This window comes from Phoenix dactylifera, chromosome 11 (assembly GCF_009389715.1).
Source record: "Phoenix dactylifera cultivar Barhee BC4 chromosome 11, palm_55x_up_171113_PBpolish2nd_filt_p, whole genome shotgun sequence".
Classification (NCBI taxonomy): Eukaryota; Viridiplantae; Streptophyta; class Magnoliopsida; order Arecales; family Arecaceae; genus Phoenix; species Phoenix dactylifera.
This window is the reverse complement of record NC_052402.1, coordinates 11090711-11107601: the sequence shown is the minus strand read 5'-3', so window position 1 is coordinate 11107601 and position 16891 is coordinate 11090711. Positions and strand designations below refer to the sequence as shown.

Below are 16891 nucleotides of genomic sequence, written 5' to 3'. Positions count from 1 at the left end.
AGCTTGATGATGGAAGCCAATTCAAAAGAACAAGGGAACTCAAAAAACACTGGGATATCGACGGAAGAGGTGATTGAAGAATGTAAACTTTTTGCAGCTGGTGGGCGAGCACGACTAGCTAGACTGTCATTGAGGTGGAGCTCCAGGCCACCTGGAAGGGCATCTCTTATACTAGGAGGGTCCTCAGGGCTAACAGAATATGTCTCAAGGGGGATTCAGCCATGGTTATTGATTGGCTTCGGGGGATAGATCGATCTGGCGACGGCCACCCGCTGCTTCGTAAGACCGGTAGACTAGTTGAGGGGATAGGTTCCTTTCACGCAGCTTATGTTTACCGGGAGATGAACAGTGCGGTGGACTGGGTCGCCTCTTTTGTTGCTCGGTGCGCTGGAGAGTTCATATAGGCGGGTGTAGCGGATATACCTAGTCCTCTGTTTCAGCTTCTTTTTTTTGATTTGGCAAGTTGTACTCACGTTAGAGTAATATTAATGCCGTTTTCTACCCAAAAAAAAGAAAAAAAAGAATATAAACTCTTTCTACTTTGCAGCACAGGTATTATAAGTCTTCGAAAAAAAATAGACCCAATTGTGATGGTTTGAACCGCTGAACATTGTGAGTATATGTTTTAGGTTCCCTTAGTTGTCTATCTAATCGACTGCGAAGTTAGAAATATATATCAACAAGCGACCTGAGATCTACAATTTCATTTTCTTTTGAATGAAAGTGGTACTCATTTTTAGCTCTGCGACTCTCAGAAAAAAGATGGTCATCTGTGGTTACGGATAATGTTCTGTTTGAAAAAATTACTCGCATGTGTTTCTTTGCCAGAGAAGAAGGCTATTTGTTTCTGCAGTATTCAGCATAACAGTTTTAGTCCATTGAACCAATTTCTCTGGAGTTAATGAATAGAATAAAATATTCAGAATAATCCGGTTTTCAATCACAACTCCGAAATTTTTGTGGTACTCAGAGCTTGCCTTGCAATAACAATAATCTTTTAGTCTTCAAATTCCAACCACAACTTAGTGTTCAACCAGTTTTTGTTTTGAGTTGTGTTTTCATACAGCTCCCCGACATAGCTCATATGCATTACTAAGAACTGATTAAGAGAACAGAACAACTTTCCTTAATAAAGAGAGCAGTAAACACTCCAGATAACTAAGACAAGTCGCAAAAGACAAGGAAATCTTATTTCAACTTGAAGGCCCCCAACACTGTCTGATATCTCTTTGAAAAATCCAACAAAAATATTCTGTATATTGGGTTCCTACATTTTTATGCGGTGAAATATCAACTGCTTTGACTCGATGTGTCCTCAAAAGCATTCTAAGTTTTTGTCACACCCCCGCCTGCAGGGCACGTGAGGCACCCAATGCCCACATGGGGGCCACATGAGGGGAGAAACACGTAGCTCCTCTGTCAGATATTGTCCGGTCCAGAGCTTCATACAAGCGTCCTTCATCCCCTCCTTGGTTTTGTTTTTCTTCCAAAACACGTCTGCAGGATTTGGAGACACCCGCCTCATATGCCCAGACTTTGGAACGAGTCTTTCCAATATGGGACTATTGGGTCTCACACCCTTTCCACCATCGGACAATAGCCGTCATCGATTCTGATATCAAATATCACGCCCCCTCCTCTGTGGGGCACATGAGGCACTCAGTGCCCACGTGGGTTCACATGAGGAGGGAAACACGGGGCTCCCTTGCCAGATATTGTCCAGTTCCGGGGCTTCACGCAAGCGTCCTTCATCCCTCTCCGATTTTGTTTTCCTTTCAAAACGCGTATGCAGGATTTGGAGACACTCGCCTCATATGCCCAGGCTCTAGAACGAGTCTTTCCGATGTAGAACTATTGGGCCTCACAGTTTTTGAATCCATCTGGCAAAGTGAGTTTGACCGTAAGATGGAGTTAATTCATGAATAAATTTAAATTTATGGGGCAGGTGACAAGTTTCGAGTTCTAGTATTTTGAATCGAGTCGAGTCTGAAACTCTAGCTACTCAACTTGGCTCAGCTTAATTGCATCCCTAGGTACAATATATGGCGGCTGGGAGTCAAGTTGAAAGGTAAGTTGCAAAGCCGGCATTACATAAGCCTAAGTGTATTCTTGTAAACTAAAGACTTCTCTAAATCATTTTTTCTTCTTAAATAAAATAAAAAAAAGCAGCTTCTTATACGGAAAAGGAAGAGAGAAGGCATCTTACTTGTTGCTTTATTCACTCTACAATGAATTTGATAGCACAGATCCAAGTACATTGGTGTCAAAGAAGAGAGACAAAAAATTTGTATTTTCTTAGAAATATAATTTTTACGTTTCATGAAAAAAAAAATCATGAAAAATATAAAAAAAGTTACTTTTTTTTTCGTGAGCCGAAAATTAAAATAATTTTATTTTTTTCAAAAAAATCCTCTAGCATCAAAGATCTAATTTTTATTAAAAATATAATAAAAATTATACATAATTTTCAAACATTAGTCCTTTAAAATCCGTTACTATTTCATTCCGAACCAAACGCGCTAAAAGTGTTCTTTTAGGCATCCTATCTGTTTTCACCACGCCATCACCTGTCCCCCTTCACCCTCTCCCGACCGTCGGTCTCCCCAAGCGGATGACATGGCGGCCACCAAGGGGTGTATAAATCTCTGCGGTGCAAAATGTGCCCCGCAGAGGATCCCGGCTCCCCTCCAAGGCGCAAAGTTTTGGGGCCGATCGACTCCCTGCTTCCCATCCTCCCCGAATTCCTCTCTCCAACTAATAAAGCCCTTCTCCGCCACGCACGGCGCCCGGCGGTCACTCCCACTCGGCGAGCCATGGAGGTGGGTTTCTGCCCCTCGCGCTTCTCCCTGGATGCGCGGATACTCTCCTCTCCTCCCACCCACACTCGGGGCACGAGGGCCCGATTCAAGGCCGCCCTCACCCCTTCTCCCGGAGCTTCTCCGAGAGCATCCTCTCTTAGCAGCGCCTTTGTCGCTCCTTTTGTCGGAGGAAGCGTCTCCGGCGAGTTCTCCGGTCAGAAGTTGTGGATCCCCTATTTAAGCTCGTGTCCATCCGGCCGCCGAGGCAAGAGGGGCGTCGTTCCCATGGTAATCTACGCACAGTGGCCTTCTGCGTTCTCCTTTTATTTTTTTTTTCTAGGGTTTTGGAGTGTACTGTGGGTGGCTTTTCAAACTTAAACTCTAATTGTTTTTAATTTCTTTTATGTTATTGAAGTTCTGGCTTTTGAGATTTCGTGTTTGAGCTCGTTTTGCACAAAGGAATGTTTTTTAGGCAGACACTGTTTGCATAAAGAAACGCCTTTTGGTGCTTCTCTATTCTCGCTGATGCACGATATTGTATCCTTGGAAGTTATATTGATACGAGCTTTGAAAAGTAGAACTTGAGTCTCATATTCTTAATCAATTTAATTCACCATATACAAGTCAGTTCTAAGCAGTGATCCTAGGCAGAGGCCTAATGTGAAGTTTACATAGTAATTCATTTCATGTAGAATATTGTAATCACCGTCTTACATACGTATCCCAAAGTTTCCAAACGGCAGCTTGTAAAATTGTGCATATGTTTGGAAAAGGTATGCACTGATCTCATGGTAAGGTGCTTATAGCATCCCATTAATGCATTAACCATCTAAACAGGGAAAGCGGTACATGACTGGTATGAGATGGAAGGAGTGTATAATGGGTGTTTTTGATTGCTTAATCAATTGAGTATTTGGAAAAATAGGCTGATACTTTTAGTTTATCTATTTCTCTTAACATTATCTAAAGAGTATTGAGATGGTGTGTTTTGTAAAGAAGAGAGCGTACGCGTATAAGTTAATTGATACTTGCTCCCCTTAGTCCTGTTTTTGATACCATTTAGAATCTAACTTGTAGGGAGCACAATTGTGGCAAAAGGATAACATATCATCATTTTAAAGTCAAAAGAAATAGATTGTCATAAGTAGTGGCTGACTGCCAAACTGGATACAAAAGCACCTAGTGGCTCTTGGGCGCCCAAGCAACTGCCTAGGTGCTGATCTACACGACTGGTTGGCTTTGCTGCCTGGGGCCCCTAAAGCTAGTAGGCTCTTATGGATTGGAGCTGCGCAAGCATGTAGCCAAACTGCCTAGGCCCCTTTACAGCAACCTTTGACTACATTGTTCTGGACCACTTTGGGTGGCATAGACTAATATGCAGTTTACAGCATACAAACTGCTGAATTATGCCCATACCTAGCTGATAAATTATGAAATTCACATTATAGTTTGTTATGCGCTGGCACCTCAATCATTGGGGACTAGATCATATTTCCTAGGCTCAATGGGGTTTCTTAATTTGATAGGCTTTAGCACATGATGAACATAGGATTAAATTAGTTGTTCATTTATGACAGTAGAGTAGGATACTTCTCTTGATTGTTGGACTATCACAACTTGGTGTCGAGCACTATACAGTCCATGCATATAGCAACTGTTATATAATTGTTGTTTCAGCATCAAATTAACTAGGATCAAGTTCTCATGTAACATGTAATGATTGACTGCTTATAGTTGATCAATTGATTATAGTTTCTTCGTGGTTTGTGTTCATCTGTCAACAGGTTGTCCCTTCTTGAGAGGAAGTGCGTGGGAGCAACCACCTCCAGATCTAGCATCTTACTTGTCCAGAAACCGAATCGTATACTTGGGTATGTCTCTTGTTCCATCAGTGACAGAGCTGATGCTAGCAGAATTCCTTTATCTTCAATATGAGGACGCAGAAAAGCCAATTTACCTATATATAAATTCCACTGGCACAAGGAAGGTCTTTTTCTTTTCCTCTTCTTTATCAGTATACCTATTAAGTAGTTCACTTTGATAATCAGAAAGCTTTATTCATTTCACATTCTAAATCTTTCAACGGAGACTCTTACATTGATCATATCTTATATGACACATTAGAAATTGCTGTTATCAGATATATGAGTAGTGTGTGTGTGTATGTTCATTGTTTAGTAGATATAAGTGTTACAAAATTCACTGAACTTGCTTTAGGAACTGTAGTATACCTAGTGCCATGTGAAACTTAGTTTCAGAATTTGTACTTGGAGACACTGCAGTTTAATTGTGCAAAATGTTATATATAAGTTGGTGAAATTGTAAATATCCTGCATTCAGAAATTGTTTCTTTTCCTGCTCCAAACATTAGTTGTAACATCAGTATGGACTATTGAGCACAAGCTATTAAAGAGGAGATGGGGCTTGCTACACTTCTATACCCTTGTCCCCTACTTTTGGAACCTAGAAACTAATACCCCTGCAGTAGCTGCTTTGAGATTTCATCCAATTGTTTTTATTGTGACGGTGCAGTGTTGACATGATTTAGATTTCAGAATTAGAGTAATGTTGAAATGATATACGTGTAACTTTTATTTAATTGATGGAAGACTGAGGCTATTTGAAAATATCAAGCAATCAGTTAATGGCTTAACTTGCAGAGGTGGCCATTGCTTTTTAGCTGTGTCATAATGGACTGATTATATATTCATGCTTATATCATGTTTCTTCTCCCTGTTGCTGGTCTATGCTGTTGAAGGAATACTGTTCAACCTCCGCACCTTAAGTTTTCAGATAAGACAGCCTAATGTTCTGTCATCATTATTTGCATTTTATCCCTAATAAAATGTTTCCGATTTAGGTAAATTTTTTGGTGATGGGTAATATATTAAGTGTAGGACCAAATCAAGTTGTCTAGATGAGTTTTTGGTTTACATACTTCGTATTACCATTCTGTTATGCTGTCATTTCTTAGATTTCCTATCTAGCTGCAGAGGGCACTTGTAGGCTGGCTGCACTGTAAGGCTACAGCCACTAGCAAAGTTAGCTGGTTGACAGGCCTTTTGGTACATATGGCATAATCTAAACTGTAGAAGGGAGGAGAGAGGATATTGTGTTTCAAGGGAAAATCTCCCATCCCTCATAGCTGATGATTCTCTGGTTCTTTCATTAACAATTTTATTTACTTTCCACCCAGATAGACTTGGTCCCAGAATGCTTGTGCAGCCATTTGATACTTTCTCAAAGGCCTAACAAAGACCACAGAATTCTGACGGTATCCCTAGCAGTCAACTGTATCTGACCAGTCAAATTTCTGATAATCCAAATCAAATTTAGCCTACCTGAGGATGGTCTATCATCTAAAAAAAAAATCTTGTTATAATCGAGGCTGTTGGGAAAATCCCATCCAGCTCATATCTGCAATCACTCTAATAGTTTCAGCATCCTTGTTTCTGTGAAATTCCACGAGAAAACTAATGTATGTATCGTCTCATCATAGAATTGCTTCTTCGCTCACAAATAATTAATATATAATACAATCTCATTTTTCTTCTAATGGCATGACAGTTGTAATCTTGCTCAAGAAACTGGTGTTATGCCTGTTCCTGTTTGCGAAAAAGATATGACTTGCAAGATGCCCGTAGCCATTCTTTACGGGGTGGTGATTTGAAGAAAAAAAATATGCGTAAATTAGAGTAATATTTTTGGGCTATTGTTAAATTATTTACTATTTTTCTTACGTCGTATATGCATATTTTAATTGGATTATGATACATCTATTATTTTATTAAAAAAAATTAGATGTATATCAGTTTTGAACTCTCAATCAAACTATGTTCTGAACCCTGTCAGTTGGGGGTTATGCATTGGCACTCTGCCTATTATTGATTCTGGCCCACCGCAGGATATAAATGCGGTATTCTGCCTCACTCCACAGAATATGAGTGTTGTATTCTAGCCCACTCCGTAGGGTATAAGTGTGGTTCTATCTCTCTATAGTTTTTTAGCTTATGTACAAGATGGACATGTAGATCAAATATCCAAACCAACAATTATTTAGATTTCAATAAGTCATCTGCCAATATCTTTGTAAGCCCGTAGAAAGAGTGAGTAATGCAACAAAAGAGAAGGTGAAGAAAAATCGGTGCAATGGAAATTTTTTTTTGAGATCCTCATTCTTGGTTTTCTGAAATAATAGACTGCAATAGAAAAATAGATTACATTATCCTGTGGATTTAGGGTCTACTTGATGGTTCTTGGGCCAGCTTAAGCCCATTTCCAACTCTACTAATAAATGAATCTCTCCATTAGCTTATAACGTCGTTAGCTTAGCCTCGCGGTATCTCACATGGTGAAACTATCGTTACCTCGGGGTAGTTTTCCTTTAATTGTTATCACAGTTTGTTTTTTTATCAAAACTCATGTTATTTTTCAAATTTGTTTTACAAGTGACCATGGTTCTTTACGAGATTCTTAGATTATATACCGGAAGATTATGTTTATACAAAAAGTTTACAAGGAAATAAAACCAGGAAGTCTTACCTTTCACCGAAGTGCAGCTTATGTTATCTGTACTTTTATACACCATGATGTGGAATTTTTGGGTTGAAAATACCGTCTAATTCAATCTCGAGATGTTTCTGAAGCAGTTTCCAAGGCATCGAAAATTCAAAGCGCGGAAGCTAAGATGGATTTGGCTACAATTCTTCAACATTTCTTTTTTAAGCTTTCAGCATCCTATGCCATGCTCCATACCCCACTGATGGTGTTCAGACCATTCTACATTAGCTTTTGGATCATGCTGGGATCAAGATACAAATACTAATCTAAATATCACCGTCCATACCACTGCAATATTATCCGAGTAGTTGGACGGATAAATTTTTTTTATTATCTCCTGATTAAAAATTACTATAATTATTTTGTTGCTATGCTCTCTACAGATTGAACCTAGCATAGAACCACGTATAATGCAGAATGAAGAACTCCAAAATAGAAGACTGAAATTGTAGCTCAATTTCGATTTATATATTGAAATGTGGCAATGCTTTTCTAAACATACAAATAAATTGTAGACTCGTGCCCGTACATAATGTAGGACAAGCAACATAGAGCTGAAAAGATTTAGCGATTATAACTATAACTTAATGGTGATTTTCTTTCTATTTTATTTTTCATCATGTTTATTTTTTTTAATGAAAAGTTAGCTAGATGATTAGAATATTTTAGTAAAATTCAAAGATCGTAATTGTTTATGAACAAAAAATTTATGCATGCATATAAACCTGTCCGAGATGTCCTCGAGGACGAGGTTCCCATAAACCTTTCTTTTTTAAGGTAAAGATGGGAAAAGTGAGAAACTTCCCTCAAAATTTTGTGGAGACAAAGTTGGTTAGGTCCCATAAACGCTTCACCACTGAGCTGCATCCCTGTTTCACAGATCACGGCCATTCAATTTTAAACTAACGGGTCAATCTTTTGTTGTTTTCAATGTTACAACTTGGCCCTCAAATATTATAATACTTACTGAAGATGCCCTCTCTTTAGTGACATTAGCTCGACAGGACAGGCCGTGAAGGCCCGGCATCGGAAGAGCTCGGAAGATGCCCACAGCGTACTCGACCGCTGGCCCCGCGGTAGCAACAAAGAGGAGGTCAAGGTCTCCGTAAAATAACCCACCCCTACCTAATGAAAGCGGCACCACTCGACCGCTGGCCCCGTGGTCGCAACGTAGGAAGACTCGGGCCACGAGAGGAGGTCAAGGTCTCCGTAAAATAACCCACCCCACGTTATATAAACGACAAACAAAAGGGACTGTGTTTCTTACGGTGACAAGTGGCACCACTCACAGCTGGGGTCAAGGTCTCCCCCGTGCCCACCTTTCAGGAAACCCCCCTCGAGAGGCCGTGTTTCTTACGGCGAGATCGCAAAACGTGCGGTACACGTTGGTGGTGTGGCCCCCACGAAACTTCCCGCTCTCCTTCGTTGCGGGCCCCAGCTGGACATCTATGCATCTCTTCAGTCCGTCGGGCGAAGGTAGAGTAGATCAGCTGCTAGAGTAATGGCAACCCGCTTTAATGTAAATTATTTGCAAATAGATATATTTATGTGGCAATAATTGTGCGTTGTAGTTGTTGGACCCAGATCATTTAGGTTTAAAAAATAAATTGTCTAATGATTAGCGTTAAATAATTGGTATTAACAAATTGGGAAATGAGATAGGAGATGTCCAAACTTAGCAGTCAAAATGGAAAGTGAATATTTTGAAGCTGCGTAAAATAACAAATGCCTAGTTGAAAAATAAAAAGATATTAAAAATATACCCTTGGAGTCAACTCAATTATTTAGAATCAAGTTCTCTGTATTATTATTAATACTACCCGGTAGCCATACTTAGAGCAACAATTAGGCATACACAACACATGGATACCAGATTGCTCGATGCAGCGGTGTCCGGCAATGTTGCCGTCCTTAATCAGTTGGTTAGAGAAAGTCCCAAAATCCTTCTTGGCAAAACTCCACTAAATAACACAGCCCTTCACTTTGCGGTGATATATGAGCACGAGCAATTTGCAAAAGAGCTCTGTCTGAGCAGCCCACCCCTCCTTTTGGCCACAAACTCAAATGGAGAGACTCCATTGCACATCGCTGCTATGGCTGGTCATCACTCTATGGCCACTTTTTTTATTCAGGTTGCAACGCAGGTGCTTCGTAGTGGCGGCGATATAGAGGGAGGCGACCCTCTAAAACAGATGATGATGACAACGGATAAGAAGGGAAACACTGCTCTGCACCATGCCTTGCGGCATGGCCACAGCAGCTTAGCGCTGGAGCTGCTGCAGGCGGAGCCCAAGCAGTCAGAATTGATTGACAGCAACCATGAGTCGCCAATGTACATTGCAGCCTATAGAGGTTTAGCTGATGCTGTCACAGCATTGGTGCAAATTCCTTCATCTAATCATGGAGGCTACTATGGCCACACTGCTCTGCATGCTGCTACTATTTCCGAGCATTCAAGTAATTTCTCTATTACTTCTATTCCTTCTATATCAGTTGACTATTTTTTTGACATCTATTAATTCTCTGCAGAAGCCACTTCGACAAACTAAATCTTCTGCACGCATTTCATGTCTTAGCACCAGTGCGTTCCTATTTCTTTTTTTCCCCGAGAGTACTGCATGCATTCCTGATTTTGTTTTGTTTTAATCTTTACTGGTAGGCATAGTGGAAACATTGTTGAGAGAGAGGCCAGAGCTCGCCAAAGCTCAGAACGACCATGGGACTATCGCACTCGTTCACGCAGCAGTGGGCAATAAACTGGAGATGTTGCGGTTGCATCTAAGGTTTGATCCCTCTCTTGCATACGTGATGAATCAACAGTTCTCGGCCTTTCATTATGCTGCTCGGCTAGGCTATGTACGCATAGCCGAAGAGCTCATTCGCCACTGCCCAGACTCTGGTTTTTTAGTTGATAGACAGGGCCGGAATGCGCTTCATGCGGCGATACTTGAAGGGCAGGTGGATTTTGTTAAGTACATCCTAAAGACACCTGCGCTTCATGGATTGCTCAACCAGCCAGATGACGACGGGAGCACTCCCTTGCATTTGGCTGCGGAGACTTGCAATCCGGAAATACTTCGAGCTTTGTTGGCTAATGAAAGGGTGGACCGTGCGGCCTTGAAGGGGAGATTTAGTGCTCTCGACATCTTCTTTGATCGAGTGGAACCTGCAAAAACTTTGAAATGGGTAACTCCTTGGGTCTGTTTTCTTAATTATGATCCTCCGAATTACGACTGACTGGATTAAGCATATCGCAACGCCATGCAGAATGAGGCGTATACGCTGTTGCTTCATGCCACCATCCCCGGCCTGGCTACAGGTGACATATGGCATACGGCCGAAAAAAGAATAGCCCGGGAAGCAATCTGTCAGATCCAATCGCTAACTCAAAGATACACCCAGAACACCTCGTTGACGGCCATCCTCATTGCCACGGTCACCTTCGCCGCGGCCTTCACGATGCCTGGAGGGTTTAGCAGCGACGAGGGCCCTGACGAAGGCTTGCCAATTCTAGCAAAGAAAGCAGCCTTTAAGGCGTTCTTGATATCGGACACCATTGCTATGGTCGCCTCACTCGCCGTTTCTTTTCTTTGTATATTTGCAGGATGGGAAGACATCGACTTCTTGCTCCACTACAGAGCATCCACAAGGAAGCTGTTGTGGTGTGCAATTGCGGCCATGTCTGTGGCATTTGCATCCGCGATGTTCGCAGTGCTTGCACCAGGAAACTTGTGGCTTGCTATCCTTATTTCTTTGCCGTGTTGTGCCCTTCCCTTCCTCACCTATATCTTGGCTATGTGGCCGCTCTGCAAGCTCCGTCTTCGTTATGGTGGGACGTTTCGCCCGGATCTCCTCGAACAGGTCTAGCTATCGAGAATAGCTTGTACTGAATTCGATATTTATCAAGTTAGACTTGAAACTAAATTTAGTTTTAAGTTATCGTAACGATTTTTTTTTTCTTCTATTTATCTTGTCCTGCAAATTATTCAAAAGAATCAATAGACTAACAAGCCGCTCGCCATCTTTTCATTCCCTCCCCTCCAAATCCGTCTCCGGGATTGATCATGACTTCATGGTTTCCGTCGGTGTCCTCTCTTCACAATATTGGACTAGGGGGGGACCTGAGTAATTGACCTGTTGCCTTGCACGGTTGTGACACAAAAATGCAAAATAATTTGGTTTAAGGTAAGCCATGGTAGATGTTCTTTACTTAGTTCTGATTGTCCGAGTAGAAATTGATGGATTAGATGGACTTGCGCCCTAGGACATAACATGTGAGGACCCGTGCGGGCGTGTGTTCAGTCCCATATCGGTTATTCGCTAGATAGATCTTGGGTATTTATACAGGATCAAGGAATCCAAATAGTAACTTCCAGCTAGCCATTGTGGGCGAGGTCCTGGGTTGTTACAAATGGTATTAGAGCGGACCCGGCCCATAATCTATGTAGACTAGGGGATACTGTAGCACGGATCCATTGGGGCTAACCATGAGCCGATCGTGGTGTTTGTGATTAGATTTGAATGAATTTGAACCCTTAGCCTGACGAGGACGTCGGAACTTGAACGGGGAGAGTATGTGAGGACCCGTGCGGGCGTGTGTTTAGTCCCACATCGGTTATTCGCTGGGTAGATCTTGGATATTTATACAGAATCAAGGAACCCAAATAGTAACTTCCGGCTAGCCATTTTGGGTGAGGTCCTGAGTTGTTACATAACATGTCCTTGTGACTTCTTGATGTGTGTGCAGTTCTCCATGCTTGCTAAATTATCCAAAGTGACATATGAAAAATTCATAGCAACCGTGTCAACCTTCTAGATTTACAATTTGTGAGCTTCGGGAGCTTCTTTCTTTCTTTATTGCTTTTAATATAAAGTGCGGTTGCTAAGGAAAAAGTTTGCTAATTTTTAGATTTTGCTCGTGTTTATACTTTATATCATGATAATCATCATTTGGAGTTAAAAAGATACTAGTACGTATCCCTTACCGATGATCTAGACCTTGAGTTGTTTGTTACAGTCGATGTGTCAATGCTTATGATCAGTGGTGTTATCATCGATGCTCACCGAAGATGGGCCTATGAAAGATTTGAGCCGCTCATGGGCAGCTCAATATTGGCTTGACAATAATTTATTTGGACTCAACTTAACGCCGTGGTCTTTGTCGCCGTCACATTCGCCGGCCTGGTCCGGCTGTGGGTCGGGGAGCCCGTATCCGTGCGGCGTCCGCTCCACTTCAACTATACCGAGGCCCACCCGAGCACCGTTGCCGCGCTTGGCGGCGCCAAGCGGAGGGGGAGGCCGGTGCCCGCCGGCCGTACCGCCCGGGTCTCGCTCGTTCTCATCATGCCCAAGTCCGATTATAATCGCCGGATTGGTGTGTTTCAGGTGAATTAAATCATTACTCCTTTTATTTTATTTTATTTAGGACAGAACCATTCACTTGTAATAATATTCCACGAATTCTTGATTTTTGGATTTTCGCAGGTCTCTTCCTTGTTCTTACTCGATTAAATACTATGTTCTGAGAATAGATTGAATGCTTTTATAGTTAATGACGCTGCAGTTTATATTTTGGTTGATTCTATTGATTTTTAGCTGTATGAATGTTTCAAAGTCGAAAGTTTCCGATCCAATTCCTCTTCCTTCTTCCAAGGTCCGAAATTTTGTCTTTGATTGAACTGTTCCAGAATGATGGACGTGTGATCATGGTCTCCTACTGTGAACTGCTCTGTTTTTTTGGTGCACGCGTGCTTGATTTGTTTCTCCCTTCTTCTTTTCTTGTCTTTTCTTTCTTTTTTTCTTCTCCTCTCTAATGTCGCTGCAGTGACTGTGCACATTATTTTACTCACCCTTGGGTTTGCCCTAGTGGCAATGTGGTGAAAACATATTAAAACAGAGACATCAAAGTATATATGATGACAAGAAGTTCATCTCTGTGTCGGGGTTATTGTAAAGCAACAAGAATTCTCACCAAAATGCTTAAAATAGCTCTCAAACTGAGAAAAGATCAAGTCAATATAAGAAAGGAAGAAGTGAAAAACCACAATTTCATTTTTATTTGATGGTTTTCTGCATGATGATTGAAGTTCTATAATTTTTTTTTAAATTTTAAGTGCTCCATTCACCATTGGTTCTATCCTCCCTGGGCAAGCAATTGGCTCATTTCAAAGACTCATCTTGTTAAGCATACAACTGTGAACTACTTGAAAACAAAAGCTTAACCTTACCGATAACTCTCTATCATCATGATATCACCAGCATTATTTTCTAAGAACCATCTAATCCACTACCTTTCTCTTATTAATTGTTTGTCTCGGTCCTGTTGGGAACAGGATAAAATTCCACTCTGTTTCTATTTAAGAAATGTAAATAAGAAACCAAAAGAGATAAACCCAGCATCCCAAAACAAATTATGACTAATCCAAGCAAGTCTCCACCTCCCTTTAGACGGTGTGGTACAATCAAGCAAGTCTAAAACCCTATAACCAAAACCTCCCCTAAATACATAGCTGCAGAAAATCAGAAAACAAAACAGAAGAGGATTGAATTTCTAATCCTCTTCTATTTCCAAGATCACAACCATCTACCCAGCCTCTTTTCATTTAATAATTGGTGTTCAAGATTTCAATCATTCAATCTTCTTGTCACTTCCCTCTGGGCGCGTAGGCCATTGTTTGCCTTCCTATGGGAGGGATGATCAAACATCCACCCTTCTTCTCCCCTATGACTTTCTATGCAAAACAAAGACTTTGCACATTATGCAACTTGATGTTGTTTCCTCCCTTATGGAGCAATCTATCAATTTACCTGGGTACCACGTAAAAAGCAATTGCTTGTTTGTTTCCAACACTTCCATTTAATTTTCCTTTGCATTAAGCATAAAAAAACAGTTCCTAGTGTTAGTGTTGTCGGATAACCAATTACATTTCAACTTGGTATAACGAATTGATTTCAACTTAAATTGATTATTTTGAGGTATTTAAACTAAGTTTACTTTATCTTCGTAAATTGATTAACCTCTATATATATACTCGCACCATTACTGTGGATCCCTTGACAGGTAACCGCAGAGGCTATTGCACCTAATGGAGACACTATAACAACATCAAGCCAGCCATGCATGCTAAGGTTCCGAAGCCTACCTGTTCGATTGATGCGGACGTGTCTAATGGGAATCCCTCTTTTAATGGGGATATGCACCGAGAGCCAGAAAGTAACCATGGAAGTACTGAGATATAAGGAAACCGGTCGGAGAACTGAGGCAATTAGAGTGAGGTTAAAACCGAGGGCTGGGACAACTGATCTACCACAACTATATGCAGCAGAGATCTTCATGACCTCTCAGCTCCCATGGGGAAAAGAATTGGTTTACAATTGGAAGTGGTCGTTCTATGTGTGGACTTCACTTTACATGTACATTATGCTTCTGATTAGTATTGCTGGTTAGGATATGATGGATACCTACAAAAAGGATGGGGAGCTCTTTGATGATGTGCCTAAAATCATGAAGAGATAGCGTGAGCAGAGCAGCAAGAGGAAGGCTCCATTGCAAGAGATGCAATTGCCAGGGCTTATTGAGGGTTCAGCTTCAAGCAATGTAGGAAGGACAGGGGAAGTTATTGAGGATTGTGGTGACTTTGAAGCCTCCGAATCTTCGGAATGTGTTGGTGGTTAAGTTGTTCTACAGTATTCAGTAGACATGTTATGCGTGTAAAAGTGCATGATCAAGTTGCACTTGAATGTTGTTGCTTTTGTAAATATTGTTCCTTACCGAATGCTAATTTTTCTATTAAAAAAAGGCTTTTTTACTGAATTTATAGTATCTTTCCTCTTCCACAAAACGTAATTAAAAAGCAAACTGCACTAAAGATAAAGAACTTTGACGCAACCATATAATCCACCAATATATACTAAAAAAGAGTTATGACATATTGGAAGTCCACTTACCCACAAGCAACAAAGATGTATAGATTCTGCAACATCAAGAACTGCTGGAGAAAATAAACAAAAAAAAGCTGCATACAACCTTCAGCTTCATTTTATAAATGAAACTGTCGCTGATTCAAAAGCAAGAAAGCAAGAGATTCCTCCCTGTAGTCGCAAAATATATGTTCTAAGTCCCAGTTTGCCATCTGCAGGGAGATATGCGTATGAGAGACAACCATTGAAAAAGAATGGATAAATCTTCTGATATCTATTAAACATGGAAACCATTCAATCAAAATAACCAAAAATTTGATAACAGAGTCATATTTTATCCTTATCAACTAGACATTAAAGCTACCGTGTAATCGAAATCCAAGCCCAGCCATATCTAGCACACAAAACCTCCAATCCTTCGAATAAAACAATAGACGACAAAGAATTTAGATCAGCTCCTTCCAACTACGCTCGCACTAGATGGGTATCTCCTGACGGCAGAGAGGGCAAAGATGACTTTTCTCGAGCCACTGGGTGAGGCAGCCACCATGGAAGACATGCTTGCAAGGCATTCGCGTCACTTCCATCTCCAGCTCAAACTCCTCCAAGCAAATCGAGCACCCGTTGTCTTCAAACTCACCTCCAACACCATCGTACTTCACCACCTCCAGCTCCCTGATCGATGCCTCCGACGCCGGCGTGCCACCAAAGTCCCCACGTCCAATTTCTTCATCAGAAGCATTTATCGCCAGCTCAACCATCTCCTGCTCCACCTCGAGCAGCCGCCGAGCCAGGTTGCGGATATGTATCTCAACGGTTAGCTCCAGCTCTTGGACGCCAGCATTAAAAGCGATTAGGCCTACGTCGGCAGCGTAGTCGATGAGCTTCTCCTCCCAGAACCGCCGAGTGTCCAGATCGTTGTAGAAAGTATGGAAAAGGATTTCAGGAATCATGTGACGAAGATCTCGTAGATCCACCAAGTGGCCGAGATACATGGAAAAATCAGTGAACTCGGGCCGGCAGGCCAACCTTTGACCTCCATCGATGTACTCGTAGACGTGAAGGTGGACTTCCACAGGGGCCAGTGGCCTTGCTGACGCTCCCAAATTTCTCCCCTTGAGCAAAGCACTGACGTACGTAGTAGTGTCGCCGAAATATAACGCCATGGCCAAGATCGTCGTTTGGGAGAGTCGATCGCTATTGCTTTTCTCTCTCACTCCTCCTCCTCCTCGTCTCTTCCGGTGATGCAGTCGAGTAACCAAGCTTTCCGTGGGAGGGAAGAGGAGTTTCCCCTGGATTATAAATAGAGGCGCTGCGGCTTCTATTTTACCGAATCCTAATCCGAATGGGACGCGGCTCTTCAAGCGTACCGTGGATTTCTATCCTCAACGGCAAGCCGCAAGTTCTCCGGAAGGTAAATGAATGGTTCTGATTGGACCGAGGCTGATCGGACGGTCCAGTCTCGGTCTCAGAAAGAGTTCGTTCTAATAATCCTAACCGTACTCGGAGTAGGACTCCACACTCCACTCGGCTTACTTTATCCAAATTCTCATCGGACGGTTGCAATGCTAGCTGGGATAAAAGTAAATCAGGGAGGAAGTACAAGAAACCAA

General features: G+C 41.7%; 3 protein-coding genes across 5 annotated transcripts; 2 read left to right on the top strand and 1 right to left on the bottom strand.

The window, feature by feature from the left end:
* Positions 1–2510: 2510 nt before the first annotated feature.
* Positions 2511–11390, top strand: LOC120112384 (ankyrin repeat-containing protein At2g01680-like). Of its 3 annotated transcripts, XM_039131587.1 has the most exons (5): positions 2511–3086; positions 4583–4785; positions 5792–9815; positions 10018–10544; positions 10626–11390. In XM_039131587.1, the coding sequence occupies exons 3-5, from the start codon at positions 9221–9223 to the stop codon at positions 11223–11225; spliced, it is 1722 nt and encodes a 573-aa protein (XP_038987515.1). In that variant the 5' UTR covers positions 2511–3086; positions 4583–4785; positions 5792–9220; the 3' UTR covers positions 11226–11390. The 3 variants fall into 3 exon arrangements, with proteins under 3 accessions (XP_038987515.1, XP_038987514.1, XP_038987516.1); XM_039131586.1 differs by having other exon boundaries at positions 4583–9815; XM_039131588.1 differs by lacking the exons at positions 2511–3086; positions 4583–4785 and adding an exon at positions 9888–9939 and having other exon boundaries at positions 9774–9815.
* A 1113-nt stretch (positions 11391–12503) lies between these two features.
* LOC120112527 (seipin-1-like) lies at positions 12504–15151 on the top strand (the record flags this gene model as incomplete). Its single annotated transcript, XM_039132094.1, has 2 exons — positions 12504–12743; positions 14419–15151. Coding segments are annotated over 2 exons (627 nt in total), but the record flags the coding sequence as incomplete, so codon positions are not given.
* A 603-nt stretch (positions 15152–15754) lies between these two features.
* On the bottom strand, positions 15755–16444 carry LOC120112526 (E3 ubiquitin-protein ligase ZNRF3-like). The gene has a single exon (XM_039132093.1). It carries the CDS (start codon positions 16442–16444, stop codon positions 15755–15757), a length of 690 nt encoding a protein of 229 aa, XP_038988021.1.
* Between the last annotated feature and the right edge of the window lie 447 nt (positions 16445–16891).